This window comes from Lepidochelys kempii, chromosome 10 (genome assembly GCF_965140285.1).
Source record: "Lepidochelys kempii isolate rLepKem1 chromosome 10, rLepKem1.hap1, whole genome shotgun sequence".
Lineage (NCBI taxonomy): Eukaryota > Metazoa > Chordata > Testudines > Cheloniidae > Lepidochelys > Lepidochelys kempii.
This window is the reverse complement of record NC_136389.1, coordinates 45,385,788-45,403,705: the sequence shown is the minus strand read 5'-3', so window position 1 is coordinate 45,403,705 and position 17,918 is coordinate 45,385,788. Positions and strand designations below refer to the sequence as shown.

At 48.3% G+C, this 17,918-nt stretch overlaps 1 protein-coding gene across 2 annotated transcripts in view; it reads right to left on the bottom strand.

Moving 5' to 3' along the window:
• Window positions 1-5,628, bottom strand: part of TRIP4 (thyroid hormone receptor interactor 4) — a 51,281-nt gene extending 45,653 nt beyond the window's left edge. Inside the window, exons 1-4 of one of the 2 annotated variants that reach the window (XM_073363226.2) lie at window positions 5,218-5,628; window positions 3,575-3,656; window positions 2,616-2,782; window positions 2,240-2,376 (exon numbers count right to left, since the gene is read on the bottom strand). In XM_073363226.2, the coding sequence (XP_073219327.1) occupies window positions 2,240-2,376; window positions 2,616-2,782; window positions 3,575-3,656; window positions 5,218-5,239 (408 nt within the window). In that variant the 5' untranslated portion in view covers window positions 5,240-5,628. The remainder of the gene's footprint in view (window positions 1-2,239; window positions 2,377-2,615; window positions 2,783-3,574; window positions 3,657-5,217) is intronic. The other variant, XM_073363227.2, reaches the window with a different exon arrangement.
• Between the last annotated feature and the right edge of the window lie 12,290 nt (window positions 5,629-17,918).

Here is a 17,918-nt window from a genome sequence, read left to right as displayed (position 1 = left end):
ATATTGTCATCAGCCAGGTCCAGCTTCCCATATAGGCAGTGCCAGCGGGCTTTTAAACTGCCAAAAGCACACTCAACAGTCATTCTGCACTTGCTCAGCCTGTTGTTGAACTGCTCCTTGCTGCTGTCAAGTTGCCCCGTGTATGGCTTCATAAGCCACGGCATTAAGGGGTAGGCGGGGTCTCCCAGAATCACAATGGGCATTTCGACTTCCCCTGCGGTGATCTTCTGGTCCGGGAAGAAAGTCCCTGCTTGCAGCTTCTTGAACAGGCCAGTGTTCCGAAAGATGCATGCGCCATGCACTTTTCCGGACCAGTCCGCGTTAATGTCCGTGAAACACCCATGGTGATCCACAAGCGCCTGGAGAACCATTGAGAAATATCCCTTGCAATTAATGAACTCGGTGCCTAGGTGGCCTGGTGCCAGAATTGGACTGTGTGTGCCATCTATCGCCCCTCCGCAGTTAGGGAAGCCCATTTGTGCAAAGCCATCCACAGTGTCACGCACATTTCCCAGAATCATTGTCTTTCGGAGCAGGATGCAATTAATGACCCTGCACACTTCCCTCAACACGAGTCCAATGGTCGACCTTCCCACTCTGATCTGGTTAGCTACCGATCGATAGCAGTCTGGAGTAGCCAGCTTCCACTGTGCAATCACCACATGCTCCTCCAGTGCAGGTCAGCTCTCATTCTCGTGTCCTTGCGCTGCAGGCTGGGGCGAGCTCATCACACAGTCCCATGAATGTGGCTTTCCTCATGTGAAAGTTCTGTAGCCACTGCTCATCATCCCAGGCGTGCATGACGATGTGATCCCACCATTCAGTGCTTGTTTCCCGAGCCCAAAAGCAGCGTTCCACTGTGGTCAGCACCTCCATGAATGCCACAAGCAATCTCATGTTGTAGCTATTTCGCGTGGTGTGATCAATGTCGCACGCCTCTTGCCTTTGTAATTTAAGGAATAACTCCACTGCCATTCATGATGTGTTGGTCAGGACGAGCAGCATACTGGTCAACAGTTCAGGATCCATTCCTGTAGACCAAAGAGGCAGAGCGTGCAGTACACTAACCGTTGAAAGATGGCACCAAATCTGGACAGAAGCACAGGGATTGCTGGGATGCAAAGAAATGCATCACAGGGCATTGGGAATGGACCCATGATACCCCGCAACCCCATCCGTCTTCCCACAATTCCTAGTGGCAGAAGAGGAAGAGATGCACCGCTCCAAATACCGCTGCAAGTGCCACAAGTGTGAACATGCTATTGTGCAGGCAGCTGACAGTGTGAACACCCAACAGCGGTTTCCCTTCAGCACTCTCTGAGCAGCGCTGCAACTCCCAGCACTGTAACTGCCACTGTAGACATACCCTTAGACTAGATCTAAGACACATGCTACTTTTTCCATTTCAACATTAGCTGTGTATTCATTAACACTGCCAGGCACAATCATTTATGTTGCTTCTGGGGATTGATATCTTCACTGTCTGTTACATATATTAATCCAAGCTTTCATTTTTAAAAAAAAATTATGTCTCTTGTCCCCAGGGTTGTGCAGAGAAACTTGAAAATATAAACAGAGTATAAGCCAATGGAGTGCTGTGAGCAAGAGTCTGCGGAGAGCCTGAAACAACAGTTCTAAAATGTGTGACCTGCCCCATTCATTCCAGTGGGACTATTTACTCTAAGGGCTAGTCTACACTGGCAGCGCTTTCATGTGGCTTGTGCGGTCGTGGCAGAGCACTGGGAGAGAGGTCTCCCAGCACTCTAAAAACACTACCCCCATGAGGGGCATAGCTCCCAGCGCTGGTGCACTGTCTACAGTGGCGCTTTACAGCGCTCAAACTTCCTGTGCTCAGGGGGGTGTTTTTTCACACCCCTGAGCGCGAAAGTTGCAGCACTGTAAAGTGTCAGTGTAGACAAGCCCGAAAACTTGCTGGAGATTTCTGCTAAAGTGATCAGCCCTGAAGGTCTGCTTTCTGCGCTCTGTTAGATCTGCTACCCTAGTCCAAAGTGGTATTGCTCCATGCCATGTTACACGCAGTTGTTTAGTAAAGACTGTCCCATGCTAGCAGTGCTAATGAGTCCCCAGAACAGTTACATCTGTTCACACAGTTAGCTCCTATTGCTGGAAGTCAGTTGCGGCTTGCACAAAGCCATCTATTTCCTTCTGCTCCTCTGTGAGACCCATTTGCTCTGCATTCCACAGTTGCCACTCTGCCCTGGCTGCCAGGCACACTCACCTTGGCCAGATCAAGGGGTGTTTTTACTTCCTCTGCAGGCAGATTGGGCTCAGCATACAGAGATGTTTCTTGCTTGTTCCTTCCTTTGCGCCTCCCCCTCTTGCCTTGGTCTCCAGCCCGATGCACATCTGAAATCTCTAAAGGGTTGTGCAAAGAGAGAGGAAGGTGTGTTAGCCAGCAGCAGTGAATATTGCTGACCTCTTGGGGAGAGTGATCACTTGGCTTTAAACCTTCAAAATGGGCAGAAAGGGAGATCCAGAACTAGCTGCAGAAGATGCTTCGTGGCCCTACAAGCATCTGCTGATCAAGTAATTAAGACAAGTTTTGGTTACTTTTGATACTTTCATCCTACCACCCACCCTCTACTCTGACCCACCATCTCTTTTTCTATATATTGGCAAAGGGTCGGAAGCCGTCTGAGAGGACTTTCTCCATCGGGTTACCAGCTCTTCTATAAATCGACTTTTCTTCCCATCTGTTCCCTGGATGAGGTCAATTACATACTCTCGGATCTCCTCCTCATTTTCAATTGACAAGATGTACCTGGAAGGGGACAAAAAGAAGAAAACTGATAACATGAGTATATTTTCCAAGAGACAGGCAACACCAAAGCTAACCTCAACTTTCCCTCCACACTCTTTGAATCAAGTTACTTCAGCGAGCATGGGAGAGAAGACGTTACAAAAAAGGCCCAAGAGGAAGACAAATATCTGAGGAAGATACGCTTGGAAAAATCCCTTGTTATTTCTGGACCAGTGAAAAAACGGGAAGGTCAGATACCTTTCCAACCCACCCCCTCCCCACCAACAATGACAACTGCACTCTTCCTACTACCAAAGGAAATTAAAACCACACTGGGATTCCTGCTCACTCCATACTCTCTAATATCGAACCACAAATGAAGTCCAAGACAATCTCATGGGTTTAAATATTATTGAAATAAATATTTCCTCCTTCTACTTGTCTACAAACATCAAAATCTTTTGTCCTTCTCTTTCACCTTCGAATGGAAGAATATCAAAGCACTTTACAAACAAACACCCCTTCCCAAATACATGGCAGATGGAGTTAATCCTGATCTATTTCACAGAGAGGTTACCTAATATGCCAAAGACAATGCAGGAAATCATCAGAGCCAGGAATACAAAAACCCAGGGCTAACAACTACTTCATAACCTATACACACACAACACATCAAAACTAGATTGCCCACATAGAACAGACTGGACCTTCACTTTAAAAGTGACTGATGAAAGTGGCGAGGGGCGGGGGAGGTTGTGCCCATGTTTGTTTCTTTATACTGCATAACAAAGGCCTGAAACATTTTACACATACTGGAGAATTTCCTGAGGGTCCCAAAGAGGTAGACTGAGAGCATGCCAGTCCTTCAGGTGCAGGAGTCCTGATTTTCTTCCAACTGTTTGTACCATAGTAGTTGAGTTACACAGGTGTTGAACAATAAACAAAATTTTAAACAATGTGAATTATCTGTCCTTTGCAAATCAAGTTGCACTTGCTTGGTATCTGCAGTATCATAAGCCCATTAATTCTCTAATCACTCATAGTGTCTTCCAGGAAAAACAAGAATTTTGAATGTAAAAGAAAGCAGCTGGAGCGGGAGGAGACAAAAAAAAAAAAAAAAACCCCACCAACCTTTCAGATTATCTTTATCCATAATAAAGAAGCAAAAGAAGAGCACAAACCCAGTTTTTCCTTTGCACTAGCCTTACAGGGCTCATCCAAAGATGCACAAACAGTAAACTGCACAGGAGCTGCACTTGGAAGGCTGAAGGGCTAAATGAGCTCTGCTAGGAATCAGATACAACTAAGCCATTCCCGGTCCTGAGACACCCAGTGTCGCATTTAGAGGCTCGTCCTAGTAGGTTACAAAGTTACCTCTGGATTTGGACAAGGACTTCAGGTGAGGAAATACCAGCATGATTAAAATGGTCTCTCCCTTGGAAAAGGATACAAATCCACTTCATAATGTCTATATGAGAAAGACTGCAGGTGTGATGGGAGAGAATAACTGGCACATTGATACTATAGGGAGAGAGACTATACATGGGTTTTCACAGCACAATTAGCTCGAGTTAGCATACTCAAGTTTACTGCACTCGAGTACCTATCGAGGGACTACAGTTGAATGCCTGCTTGGTGTGGTGCTCTGTCCCTCTTTGGTAGCACTAGACCAGGGGTGGCCAACCTGAGCCTGAGAAGGAGCCAGAATTTACCAATGTACATTGCCAAAGAACCACAGTAATACATCAGCAGCCCGGTCAATCAGCGCCTCCCCCTCCCTCCCCGCCATAGGCGCCGACTCCGTGGGTGCTCCGGGGCTGGAGCACCCGCAGGGAAAAATTAGTGGGTGCTCTGATTAACCAAAAACCTGAGCCAATAAAAGAAAAAATGGAAAAGAGCAAAGACTCCTTTTCGCAAGAAAAGCTCCCTCTCTTCAACATCCAGGTGTTGTGGGAAGCTTTAGGCCCATGAACAGTGCAAAACAGATGTATGTAGTAGAGTAGTTCCTGGCTCCCGGAGCTCCCAGGGACCAGAGAGTCAGAGGGGGAAGTCCCATCAGGGACCATCCAGGCCACCCCAATCCACACTGGGCGGGGGCCCAAGTGGGGTCAATTGAGCCCTACAGCAGGATTTGTAGAGCTGCAACCTGACCAGTCCAATCTGAGTCGGTCCTTGTCTCTTACCACTCCCCCCCCACCAACGACCCGAGCCTCTCCCTTCCCCTACCGACTCTCATCCCCTCCCCTCCCGCCATCTGCCCGAGCCTCTCCCTTCCCCTACCGACTCTCATCCCCTCCCCTCCCGCCATCTGCCCGAGCCTCTCCCTTCCCCTACCGACTCTCATCCCCTCCCCTCCCGCCATCTGCCCGAGCCTCTCCCTTCCCCTACCGACTCTCATCCCCTCCCCTCCCGCCATCTGCCCGAGCCTCTCCCTTCCCCCGCGCCGCGCCGCGCACCCCACGATTTCCTCGCTGACATCCAGCCCGAAGTCGCCGCGCAGCTGCTGGATGCACCAGGCCAGGAGCGCCCCGGCAGCGGCCATCTCGGCCCGGGGAAGGGCGATCTGGGCGCCCCGCCGGCGGCTCGGTGCAGCACTTCCGGCCCGCCGGGCAACACGGGCCGCGGCGCGGGGTTCCGCCGCCTCGCTGCGCCCAGCCTGAGCCAGGCCGCGGCAGCCGCGGAGGGGCAGGGCCTGAGGCGTCCCGGCGGGGGAAGCGGCCGGAGGGTGGTGCCCCCCTGGGCCCGGACGGGAGCACTGGCACCAGCGCGGCCTGGGCCGGATCCTTCACACAAAGGCCTGGAGCGAGGCGGGGGCGCGCCGGGCCGCTCAGCCCCGTAGGGGGTCCTGGGGACAGCCCTCCCCTGAGCCGGGGCGGGGCCTGCACTGGGAGGGGGCGGGGCCTACACTCGCGGGGGGAGGAGGGTAGGTCTGCAATGGCTGCGGGGCTGGGGGGGGAGGTGATGGACTGCATTGTCTGGGGGTTGCCAGGTGGGGGCCAGTACTGGCTAAGGGTGGGGGAGGTGGTGACCGTGGAGGGTGGTATGAAAAGCAGGATAGCTTAGCAAAATAGCCTCGTGTGGAGTCCACATTAGGCTTTAGCTTCACTGCAAAAGTGCCGTTTTATACTGAGGTGACTAACTCGAGGGAGCATATTGCTGTAAAATCCTGGTGGAGACACGGTACAGGTTTTTCCAACCAGGCAGCTAATCTAGTTCAACACTGTACCCCTGACCTGGGGTTTATTTTGACTAGATTCATTGAGGTACAAACTACAGCCCTTGTCTCTGCTAGGATTTTACACTGAGATCCTATCTCAAGTTAGTAAAAACACTTTTTTCTGCAATGAAAAAAGGTGGCTGGCAGGAAGATAAGGACTTGGACTGGAGCTGTCAGTTGAGTACAGGTCAAATGTGCAGGAAATGGCAAAGGGAGAGAGTAGGTTTTATTTGTTTTGTTTTGTTTCTGGCCAAGAGGGAGGTGAGTGAGACAAGTGGCAGCATTCTATCGAGTGCAGGTGGGTTACAGCAACTAGATAAGTTTCAGAGCAACTAGATAAGTCTTTCATTAGTGGTATTAGTACTGAGTTCCTAGAAATATGCCCACCAAAGAAGAGAGGATTCTTGAGAGCCTAAGAAGGGTAGGAAGTGAAGGCTAGTTTCCCCCTCTGTGACAGAACTCATAGGCTCAGTGACAAACAGTAACAATCATAAACATACACCAAGCACCACAAAATTAATAGGTGCATTGACAGTGTTATATTCATAGTTATACACCAACGACCACACAATTCCTAATAGGCGCCAAAACTGCAAGATCAGATTGAGCACGGTACACCATAATGCATTACTGTGGCTCACTGTTAACATGCACTTTCAAGGCTTCCTTCCCTCAGCCGTATAGCTCCGCATTGAGGTCTTCAAACACCCCTGGTGTCTGGCTGTTCAAACTCAACAGACAGCCCCTTCACCTAGGCAGCAGTTTCCCCCCTTTTGCCTCACAGACCGTATGCAGAACGCAGCTGGAGGCTATAACCACTGGAAAATTTTCCCCTCTTTGCCTCACACACTCTATGCAGAACGCAACTGGAGGCTATAACCACTGGAAATTTTTTCCCACAGAGATCTAATCTTGTGAGTAAACAATGCCATCCTCCCGTCAGTCTACCAAAAAAGTACATTCAACTGTCATTCTGCAGCTCCTGAGCTGGTAGTTGAATCTTTCCTGGATGCTCTTGAGAGGGCTGGTTTATGGCTTTGTGATCCAGGGGAAGTAGGGGTAAGCTGAGTACCCGAGGATCACTACTGGCATTTCTACATCACCAATGGTAAGCCATCTGTCAGGAAAGAAAGTCCCTGCTTGCAGCTTTCTAAATAATATAGTGTTCTGAAAGATACAAGTGTGATGCTGGCAGACCAGGTGCCAATTCAGATCAAAGCCTCTAGGCCTCAGCCAAACACTGACAAATACACAGGACACTACTAGGTTGGCAAAGTTACAGCGCCGGCAGTTAAAGCGCCACTCAGAGAGTGCAGAAGGAAAACCACTGTTGTGTGTTCACATTGACAGCTGCCTGTGCAATAGCGTATTCACACTTGCGGCACTTGCAGCCCTATTTGGAGCGGTGCACTCTGGGCAGCTATTGCACAGAGCACCTGTCATAACCATACAGCTAAGGGTAGCCTAGAATTCCTCCTTACCTGTAAGGGGTTAAAAAGCTCAAATAACCAGGTTGGCACCTGACCAAAAGGACCAATGGGGAAAGAAGATACTTTCAAATCTGGGGCGGGGGAGGCTTTGTTTGTGCTCTTTGTTTAGTGGGTTCTGTCTTGGGATTGAGAGGGCCAGGCAGAAATCCATCTCCTCCAAACAATCCTGAACAAGTCCCTTATGTTACAAAAATAGTAAGTAAAGCCAGGCAAGGTGGGTTAGGTTATCTTTTGTTTTAGCTTGTTAATCCTCCCTTTGCTAAAGGGAGGTTTATTCCTGTTTTTTGTAACTTTGAAATTAAGCCTAGAGGGAGTTTCTCTGTGTTTTTGAATCTTTTGTTACCCTGTAAAGTTTCTTTCCATCCTGATTTTACAAAAGTGATTCTTTTACCTTTTCTTTAAATAAAATTCTTCTTCTAAGAACCTGATTGATTTTCAGTGTCCTAAAGACCCAGGGGTTTGGGTCTGTGCTCACTTTATAACCAATTGGTTAGGATATTATTCTCAAGCCTCCCCAGGAAAGGAGGTGTAAGGGCTTGGTGGAATATTTTGGGGGAATAGGAACTCCAAGTGGCCCTTTCCCTGAACCTTTGTCTAAATCACTTGGTGGTAACAGCATACCGTCCATCCAAGGACAAATACAGATTTGTGCCTTGGGGAAGTTTTAACCTCAGCTGGGATAAAGAAGCTTAGGGGGTCTTTCATGCAGGTCCCCACATCTGTATCCCAGAGTTCAGAGTGGGGAGGGAACCCTAACAGCACCTCTTTCTCTTTTGTTGCTAAGACTTGTGGGAAGGCAGAGGGGGTCACGGGGCATCCTGGGTCCAGTTCCAATGCCTCATGATGCATTGCTTCACATCCAAGCAGTCCCTGTGCTTCCATCCGCATTTGGCACCATCTTTCAACCGTTTGTGTACTGCATGTTCTGCCTCTTTCAGGCTACAGGAATTAATCCTGAACTGCTGACTGGTATGCTGCTCTCTCTAACCAACAGGACACAAGTGGCAGTGGAGTTATTACTTAAACTACAAAAGCAAGAGGAGTGCGACATTGATCTCACCATGCGAAGTAGCTATGACATGAGATTGCTTGTAGCATTCACAGAGGTGCTGACCACAATGGAACACCACTTTTGGGCTCAGGAAACAAGCACTGAGTGGTGGGATCACATGGTCATACATGCCTCGGATGACGAGCAGCGGCTGCAGAACTTTCGCATGAGGAAAGCCACGTTCATGGGACTGTGTGATGAGCTCGCCCCAGCCCTGCAGCACAAGGACATGAGAATGAGAGCTGCCCTGCCAGTGGAAGAGCGCATGGCGATTGCACAGTGGAAGCTGGCTATTCCAGACTGCTATAGATCGGTTGCTAACCAGTTCAGAGTGGGAAACTCGACCATTGGACTTGTGTTGCGGGAAGTGTGCAGGGCCATTAATCACATCCTGCTCTGAAAGACCTTGACTCTGGGCAACATGCATGACATTGTAGATAGCTTTGCACAAATGACAGGTTTCAGAGTAACAGCCGTGTTAGTCTGTCTTCGCAAAAAGAAAAGGAGTACTTGTGGCACCTTAAGTGAGCTGTAGCTCACGAAAGCTTATGCTCAAATAAATTGGTTAGTCTCTAAGGTGCCACAAGTACTCCTTTTCTTTTTGCATAAATGGGCTTCCCTAACTACAAAGGGGTGATAGATGGCATAAACATTCCAATTCTGGCATCGGACCACCTAGCCACCAAATACATTAATTGCAAGGGATATTTCTCAATGGTTCTCCAGGCGCTTGTGGATCACCATGGGCGTTTCACGGACATTAGCGCGGGCTGGTCCAGAAAAGGGCATAGCGCGTGCATCTTTCGGAACACTGGCCTGTTCAAGAAGCTGCAAGCAGGGACTTTCTTCCCAGACCAGAAGATCACCGAAGGGGAAGTCGAAATGCCCATTGTGATCCTGGGAGACCCCACCTACCCTTTAATGCCGTGGCTTATGAAGCCATACACGAGGCAACTTGACAGCAGCAAGGAGCGGTTCAACAACAGGCTGAGCAAGTGCAGAATGACTGTTGAGTGTGCATTTGGCCATTTAAAAGCCCGCTGGTGATACCTATATGGGAAGCTGGACCTGGCTGATGACAATATTCCTATACTTATAGCCGCGTGCTGTACACTCCATAATATTTGTGAAGGGAAGGGTGAAAGCTTCACTCAGGGCTGGACCACAGATGCTCAGCACCTGGAGGCTGAGTTTGAACAGCCAGAGACCTATTTTCAGCTATTAGAGAGGCACAAGGGAAGATCATAAGGATCAGGGATGCCCTGAGTCAGCAATTTGAAGCTGAAAGCCACTAATATTTGCTGCTAGGCTTGGGATTGCAGTGCTTGTAATGCTAGGAGGTGACTGGTGCACATGATGCAGTAAGGGGGTTTAACATAACTGCATGTTGCTTTGCAGTGCTCTTTTTGCTTTCACTTAACAGAATAAAGATTGCTTTCAAACCAACACAATTATTTAATAAAAGACAAAAACTAGAGGAGAGAGACAAACAACAAAAATACATCAGCAGGGAGGGGAATGGGGGAAAGGAAAGTCTCCAGAGGAGGAGGGGTCCCAGGATGGCTACAGATTTGTGTATATCCATGGATCATACCCAGCCTTCTCCTTTGGAGTACGATGCAGCGGGTGCTGTACTCCAGCAGGGCCAAACTTCAGAGGGATGGGTGTTGAGTGCAGTGGGAGTCCACACAGTTGGACTGTGAGGAGGGAGGAGTGGAATGCTGCAGGTAGAGAGTGGAGCCAGGAGGTTGATAACAGCATGTTGGCGACGTGGGGAGAGGGGTGCACATGGGAAAGAGTTTTGTGACAGCGACTGCAGGGGAAGGCGGGCATGGAGCTGCTCGGTTTGAAGAGCTAGTATCACCTGGAGCGTGTCCACTTGGCGCTCCATAGCTGCTCCGTGGCTTCTTTCTGGTGTGCCACATTCTCCTTTCGGTCCCTCTTCTCGCTGTCTCACCACTCCTTCAGTTCCTGTTTCTCAGCGGCAGAGTGCATCATAACGTAAAGCAGAAAGTCCTCCTTAGTTCTTTGTGTCTGCTTTCTAATTCTGCATGCAGCTTCCTCTCCCCAAATGCTGATGAGGTCCAGCAGCTCGGCATTGCTCCAAGCTGGGGATCACCTGGTGCGTGGAGCAGGCATGGCAACCTGGAAAGATGCACTGAGACCACTGCACACATCACCGAGGAAACAGGAAGGGGACTTTCAAATTTGCAAAGGAATGCATAGTCGCCAACTTCTCCTCACACCGGTGGGTGCTCACGCTCCCCATCTCTTCCGCTGCCCCAGCCCCATTCCAACCCCTTTCACAAAGTCCCCACCCCAACTCTGCCCCCTTCCTGTCCCTGTTGGACTCCTTCCCCAAATTCTCACCCCGTCCCCACCTCTTCTCCACCTCCTCCCCTGAGCATGCCACCTTCCTGCTCCTCCCCCTTCCCTCCCACAGCTTGTTACACCATGAAACAGCTGTTTTGCGGTGGCAAGTGCTGGGAGGAGAAGTGGGAAAGGCGCACTCAGGGGAGGAGGTGGAGGCGAGCTGGGGCAGGGAAGCTGCTGGTGGGTGCAGAACACCCAAAAATGTTTCCCTATGGGTGCTCCAGCCCTGGAGCACCCATGGAGTCGGTGCCTATGAAGGAATGTACGGGGTGGGGCTGACAGTTGGTCATCTGAGGGCAGGCCAGTAGAGTTCAAACCAATGACCAGAGAGGTGAGAACAGGCATTGTGGGACACCTCCCGGAGGCCAATCATAGCAGTGTAATTGCCATAGTCTCTATACTGCCACTGCAACACTGTAGCCCTGGCACAGAAAACTCGACGTCTCTCATCGGAGTGGTTTTTTTAGAGCGTTACAACTGCACAGTTTTTGCGCACTTAAGTGGCTTGGCAGCGTGTGCACCTCGGGAGTTACAGCACAGAAAGCTTCTTTACTGTGCAGAAACTTGCCAGTGCAGATGGTGCCATCGCTGAATTAGTTTACCTCACTTGTGTGTCAACACTGTTAAAAATAGATGTTAAGTTTGTAAGAATGTGTTTAGACTTTATCAGAGTAGGAGCCGTGTTAGTCTGTATCCGCAAAAAGAAAAGGAGGACTTGTGGCACCTTAGAGACTAACAAGTGAGCTATAGCCTATGAAAGCTTATGCTCAAATAAATTTGTTAGTCTCTAAGGTGCTACAAATCCTCCTCTTTTTTTTTTAGACTTTATGAAATGCTTGTAGGATCCTGCATATATTAAGCACATTTATAACATCCGTATCCCCTACAAGATATTGTGATCCTCTGTAATTGTCTAACTCAAACAGGAAAGGAGCATTCGTTGATGTAAAATGCTGGCTTCCTAGAGAAGGTGTTAGGTCCTGCCCACCACGAAGGCCCATTGAAACTAAATGGCCTATTGTGAAACATCAAAGAACAAAGACTTTGTTAACTGCATTCCTTCCCCACACCCCCATGAAGAGGAGACATGCCTGTGAACTCATGCCATCAGGTTGAACTCTGGGGAGAAGAGAATAAAAATCTCTTAACAAGAAGGACTTATCTCGACGTACAGCACTACAGCGGCCCATCTGCACCAGTGGAGCTGCATTGCTGTAGCACTTTAGTGAAGACGCTATTGCACCCATGTGAGAACTTCTCCCGTCAGCGTAGTTAATCCACCTCCCCGAGAGGTGGTAGCTGAGTCAGCGGGAGAAGCTCTTCTGTTGCCATAGTACTGTCTACACAGGGTGTTAGGTCAATATAACTATGTCGCACGGGGTGTAGATTTTTCACACCCCTGAGCAACATAGTTATATCGATATAGGTCTGTAGTGGAAACATGGCCGAAAAAACTGCAATTCTACGTTGCATAGACTTTGGGAGGGCAAGATTTCTAAGCATAAACAAGGGATCCCCAGCTGCTTAGCCTAGGTGAGCCCTAAAGGATGTATAGAGCTTGCATGTTACAGCAGCTTCTATCACCACACCTTCTGGAACCTAAGACATGTGTGTGTATGTGTTTACCTGCTTTGACCTTGTAAATAACTATCTTCTTAGCTAAAAAAAAGAAATACATCTTTACATAGTGTATTATAGACTTGGCTACAAGCATTGTCTTTGTTGTAAGATCTAAAGTGCAGTTGACTTGGGATAAGTGACTAGTCCTTGGGGACTGTGTAGCGGGGTGGTTACCCGCTCCTGCCCTGTGGGGCGTAAAAGCCAGCCCTGGGAGAGAGCCAGGGCTGAGGGCAAGAAAAGCGAGGCTGATTGGGGAAATGGCCACAGCTGGGCCATGCCCCTATCAGGCCACAGCTGGGCCTATAAAGGGGCTACTAGGCTGAAGCTTAGCCAGAGTTTCTCTTTGCATTCAGAGAGGAAAGGACCTGGCTGCAGGGACCACCTAGATTGGGGCAGGGCTGAGGGGGAAAGGCCTGGGGAGCTCTGGCCTGGAAACCTGCAGGCTGCAAGGCCTAGATTAGGGGCCTATTAGGTACTGAGGTTGTAAGGGGGCAGCCCACAGGTAGACAGAGGCAGCACCTCACCTGTGATGAGTGGTTGATACACTACAGTCTGCCTCGTGTAGCGGAGCTAAGCGATGACTGGCAGTAGCCAAGACTGAGGCGAGGTGGGGGTAGTGGGTGGGGGTTCCCCGGGGAGGGGAGATCCTCAGGGATTGTTGAAGTTTACTGCCAGGGGCAACACCCCAGTGGGAGGAGGCACCGGGTCCTGGGAGGGACTGGGGCTGGCGGTAAGGCGGATCACAGGATAGCAGAGGGTGCTCCAGAGGCTGACAAGCTAATTCCCAAGGACAACCAGCAGGAGGCGCCGCCGGGCGAGTCCAGCTCTATTCCAGACTGGGAATAACCAGAATATTTTTGGTATAAGGGGCCACTTGTCATAAAGGCAAACTTGCCTAGGTGGCGAGATAGATCAGAGTATCTAAGGAGACTGTCTGTGACTCCATGATAAAGCTGTTACAGTGCTTGAGAAGTTAACACTTGATAGTTAAGTGTTATCTAAGTATAGAACCCACAACCAGTTTGGGGTTTGTGTCCTGCTTCTTAACAGTCTGCCCTGAGGTTGTTACTCATGCAGTTGAGCCAGTGCACAACCCCTTGAAAACAAGCATCATACGCCTTCCCTGACCAGCCAAAAGTGATGTCAGTGAAGCATCCTTGATTATCCACCAATACTTGTATAACCATGAAAAGTAGCCCTTTCTCTTGATAGGCCCTGGGGAAACGTGGGCTAGTGCCAAAATAGGGATATGCATGCCACCTGTTGCTCCACTGCAGTTAATGGCCCTGCACATTTTACATGACCGTAACCCCACAGTGGATTTTCAAGTCCAAAATGATTTTCCACGTTTTGCAAGTTTCCACAGTGTGAGCACCATTTGCTTCTTCACTGTCAGTGCAGCTCTCGGTCTGGTGTCCCTGCGCTGGAGGGCTGGGGCGAACTTGGCACACAGATCCAGGAATGTGGCATTGTGCATCCAAAAGTTCTGCAGCCCCCTTTTCATTGCCTCAAACCTGCAAATTGGACTGAAAATCAACTGCAGTAAGACAGATATCATGACCTTTAACATTGCCTCACCAGGACGGATAGAGGATTATGTCCTTGCCAATGCAGAAACATTCACATACTTGAGCAGCACCCTCAGCCAGGACATCCGGAACAAAATCACCTTCAGATATACCTTCAGGAGCTTAAATACAGTCTGGAAATCAACAAAATACAACACCAAAACCAAACTCAAGATTTATCAGAGCTGCGTACTTTCAACGCTACTTTAAAGTGCAGAATTCTGGGGAATGAGAAAGTATGACATGTCCAAACTGTCTTCAGTAATAGGAACATGATGATGATGAAACCTTCATTATGATGCAATCCCATCAGTTAGTGCTCATTTCTTGGGCCCTGAAGCAGTGCTCCACCATCTGCTGCTGCTCCATAAACACCAAACAACAACCTCTGATTGCTGTGGGATAGAGGGAAAACCAATCTGTCCTCCATGAAACCATCATGTTTCCCACTGATGTGGTAGTTTTTGCAGCTTTGCAAATACTGGAGGATTGTGCTTTCTCTGCTTACAACAGTCATGACAATAGGGTAGAGCTGTGCAGGCACCATGATTCTGTCAGAGATGGCGAACAGTGAAGAGGATTGCATGGGTTTGTGGGATTTTTTTGAGAAGGTGCAAAAATTGAGCTATGGAGGACGTTATGGGATGGAGAAAGTTGCATGCTGAAAACTTGACCCCTTTTTCCCAGCCACACCTGCGCAAGTCATTTCTGCACTGCAGTGCATTGCCAAGACTTCCCAAAAGACTGCACTGGACGGTGGTGCGTTGCACATTGGAAAACCTATCCATGGTGCACTGTGCACTGACACAAGCATTCCTGGTGAGTACATGCAACGCTGACACAAGGAGCCAAGTATGAGCACACGAGTGATATATTAACTGCAGCAGCTTTATGCCAACAATGTGCATTGGCCATAGTTTGTAGTGTAGACATGGCCTGAAAGAGGGCGGTTTAAACCCATTTAGACTATTACTTTGGAGCCCACCTGGTCAACAGCCAGAATTAGTCACTAGAATAACTGCATAATCTTCCCACCTGATGTCGTGGTGAGTGAACAAGAGTTCTGCACCCCTGTGTGGGGTCCTGAAACTTGATACTCTGTTACGGGGCTTTCCTCTTCTTGACAAGATACAGCTGATTTCTAAGGGAGGCCAGGTGCACCAGAGGACTTAACTCCTAGAGGTCCCCATGCAGGGACAAATGGAAGAAAAAGTGTTGGAACTCTACTTGAGTCCCAGTTCTCATGCACTCTCCCCTTTGTCTCTTCCTTCCCTCCAAAGAATACACTATAGGAAACATTCCCATAGTGACTACAGCATGAGAATGTTTAGCAATTCACTCATCCTGATGTATCACCTGCCCTGGTGCTAGCAGTGGGGGACTTCCACCAGCGTGTTGTCTCTAGCTGCTCAGAGCTAGACGATACCATACCTGTAACTGATCTATACTAGCACTTCCATCCGTGAAGACAGATCATTGCTAGAGCAAAGTGGGAGAATTGATATAAAGTCTCAGGAGAGACAAGACTAAAGAAAATAGAGATTCCCTCATCTAAGGACTGATCTAATCTTAAAAATTAGATTGACCTAGCTACATGACTCACCGGTATGAAAAATGCACACCCCTGAGTCCCATAGTTAAGGTGACCCTGATCCCCGGTGTAGACATGGCTAAATTGATGGCAGTCTGACCTAGCTGCTGCTGCTCAAAGAGGTGGGTTAACTACAATGATGAAAAACCCCTTCTGTTGCTGTAGGAAGCATCTATACTACCGCAGCACCGTAGCTGTGTTGTAGTAGCAGCCATAGAATAGACATGCCCTAAGATCTCTGTGTCTCTCATATTTCTGTAAAATCCCATCATGTTTTGTGGTTCAACCCAGACCAGTGAGAGGTTCTGTCCCCACTTGTCCTGTAACCCTTGGTACCTTACAATGCTCTACTGATGTAGCTCCCTGTATGGATGCTCCCATCCAGCATACAACCATCCACTCAACATTTGCATGTTTAACTGCCTTGGTTCACCAATTTTGCCTACAGCAGCCTGCTTGTTCCATGACTGCCACACTCCAACAGCCTTGGTTACTACTAGCCCAGTGACCCCAGCAGACCCCCAGTTTCAAATTCCAACGAAACAGTCTGTCCTGAAATGTCCAAACTTCTCCTAGAACATTCAGAGGAATAATGAGGTCCATTGCTCCTTTAAAGAGACACAAACAGAACGGCTTGTAGCTTTAACTGGAGTTAACAATCACCTCAAGCACAGTACTGGGGTGGTTTAGATTAACAGTAAAGCAACTATTTAATCAAAAAGGGAGGCTGTGAGTTCAAGGATAAGGTATAAACACAAAAAGGTTACATGCAAATAAAAGTTAAATGCTTTCTAGTTGTTAAGACTTAATAAGCTACAGCACTGATCCAAGGTAGATATATTCCCAGTCTCTCTTCTTTCTCGTCATGGACTCTCTCTCTATCAAGAGCTCAGGGGCAGATTTACCATGAAACACATAGTGCCCTGGCATGGGGCCTACCAAACAACAGGGGGCCCTAGGGCCGAGCACTTGGGCAGCTCAGCACCGGTGCACCCCCTGCGCGGGTGCTGCTCCATGGGAGGGGAGCTGCAGGGGTAGAAGCTGTGGAGAGCAGGGAGGCTCACCCGCAGTCTCAGGGGAGCAGGTGGGAGGTGCAGGTGGTAGGAGCGATACGAATATGGGCCAGAGGACTCAGGAGGAGCACAGGACAGCCATGCAGCCGGCCGGAGAGAAGCAGCGCTTTGAAGGGGAAACTGCTGCTTCAGGGCCGGATTAAGACCTTTAGAGGCCCTAAGCACTGAAAAGATAATGGTGCCCCCCCATGTAATTCAAAATAAAAATACTATACCGTAAAATAAAATTTTATTTTTCAAAATGACACAACTTACATGTATGCTGAAATTAAAATATCTTCTTTCTAGATTTTCTGATGGCAAAATTCTGGATAAGTTCATCAAAGCTGACTCGACAAAGCATGTCCGCTTCCATACACAATAGGGAAAGTGAATCAAGTCTGTCCTGACACGTCATTGTTCTGAGGGTTTTTTATTTTCAGCTGAGAAAAAGAGCGTTCTGTGGAGCAGTTAGTAATCAATGTTAGAAAAATATGTAGTGGGATCTGTACGTTTGGAAATACATTGTATTCCATCTTTCAATATTGTGTCATGAAGTTCGATGTGACTGAATTTCATTTTTCCTGTTTCATTAAACTTTGCTTGCATATAACAGTGGAACTGCTGTACTTCTCCAGAGATTCATGTTCAAGTCAACAGGGTATGAGTCAACTAGCTTTTGGGAACCTTGTGAATATTGTTCATCAGATAAGTCCCTATCATTTAGAAAAGAAAATCTACTTGATACTACTTTTGTACACTTCACCTCTCCTCTTCAAGTGTATCAATTATAGCGTAGTAAGTAGATTCTCAAAATTTGGGTCTAGGATTCAATGATGTTTCTGTTGCACTGATAACATTTGCTTGTTTTTTCCCGATTCGCTTGTGGGACTGGGCTTCTTTGTAGTTAGTATCAGGCAAGAGATCTTTTTTGATAGGTCTTTAAATCTTTCAGAATCATTCCTCAAAGTGTGTACGTGGTCTGCTAATGATTGACTGAGGTCTGCACATGTTTTCAAATCCAATTCTTGGAGAGCTTGACTTGTGTGGTAAAAGTGTTGTAAAATTTCATTCCACATGGTCAACATGAATACAAACTCTAGTTCTTGCATCTTGTTTGCAATGTTTTCTGCCTCTCATATAGTTTCTCCCTTTTGTGGTTGGTCTTCAGCTATACTTTCTAATGCATCCACGA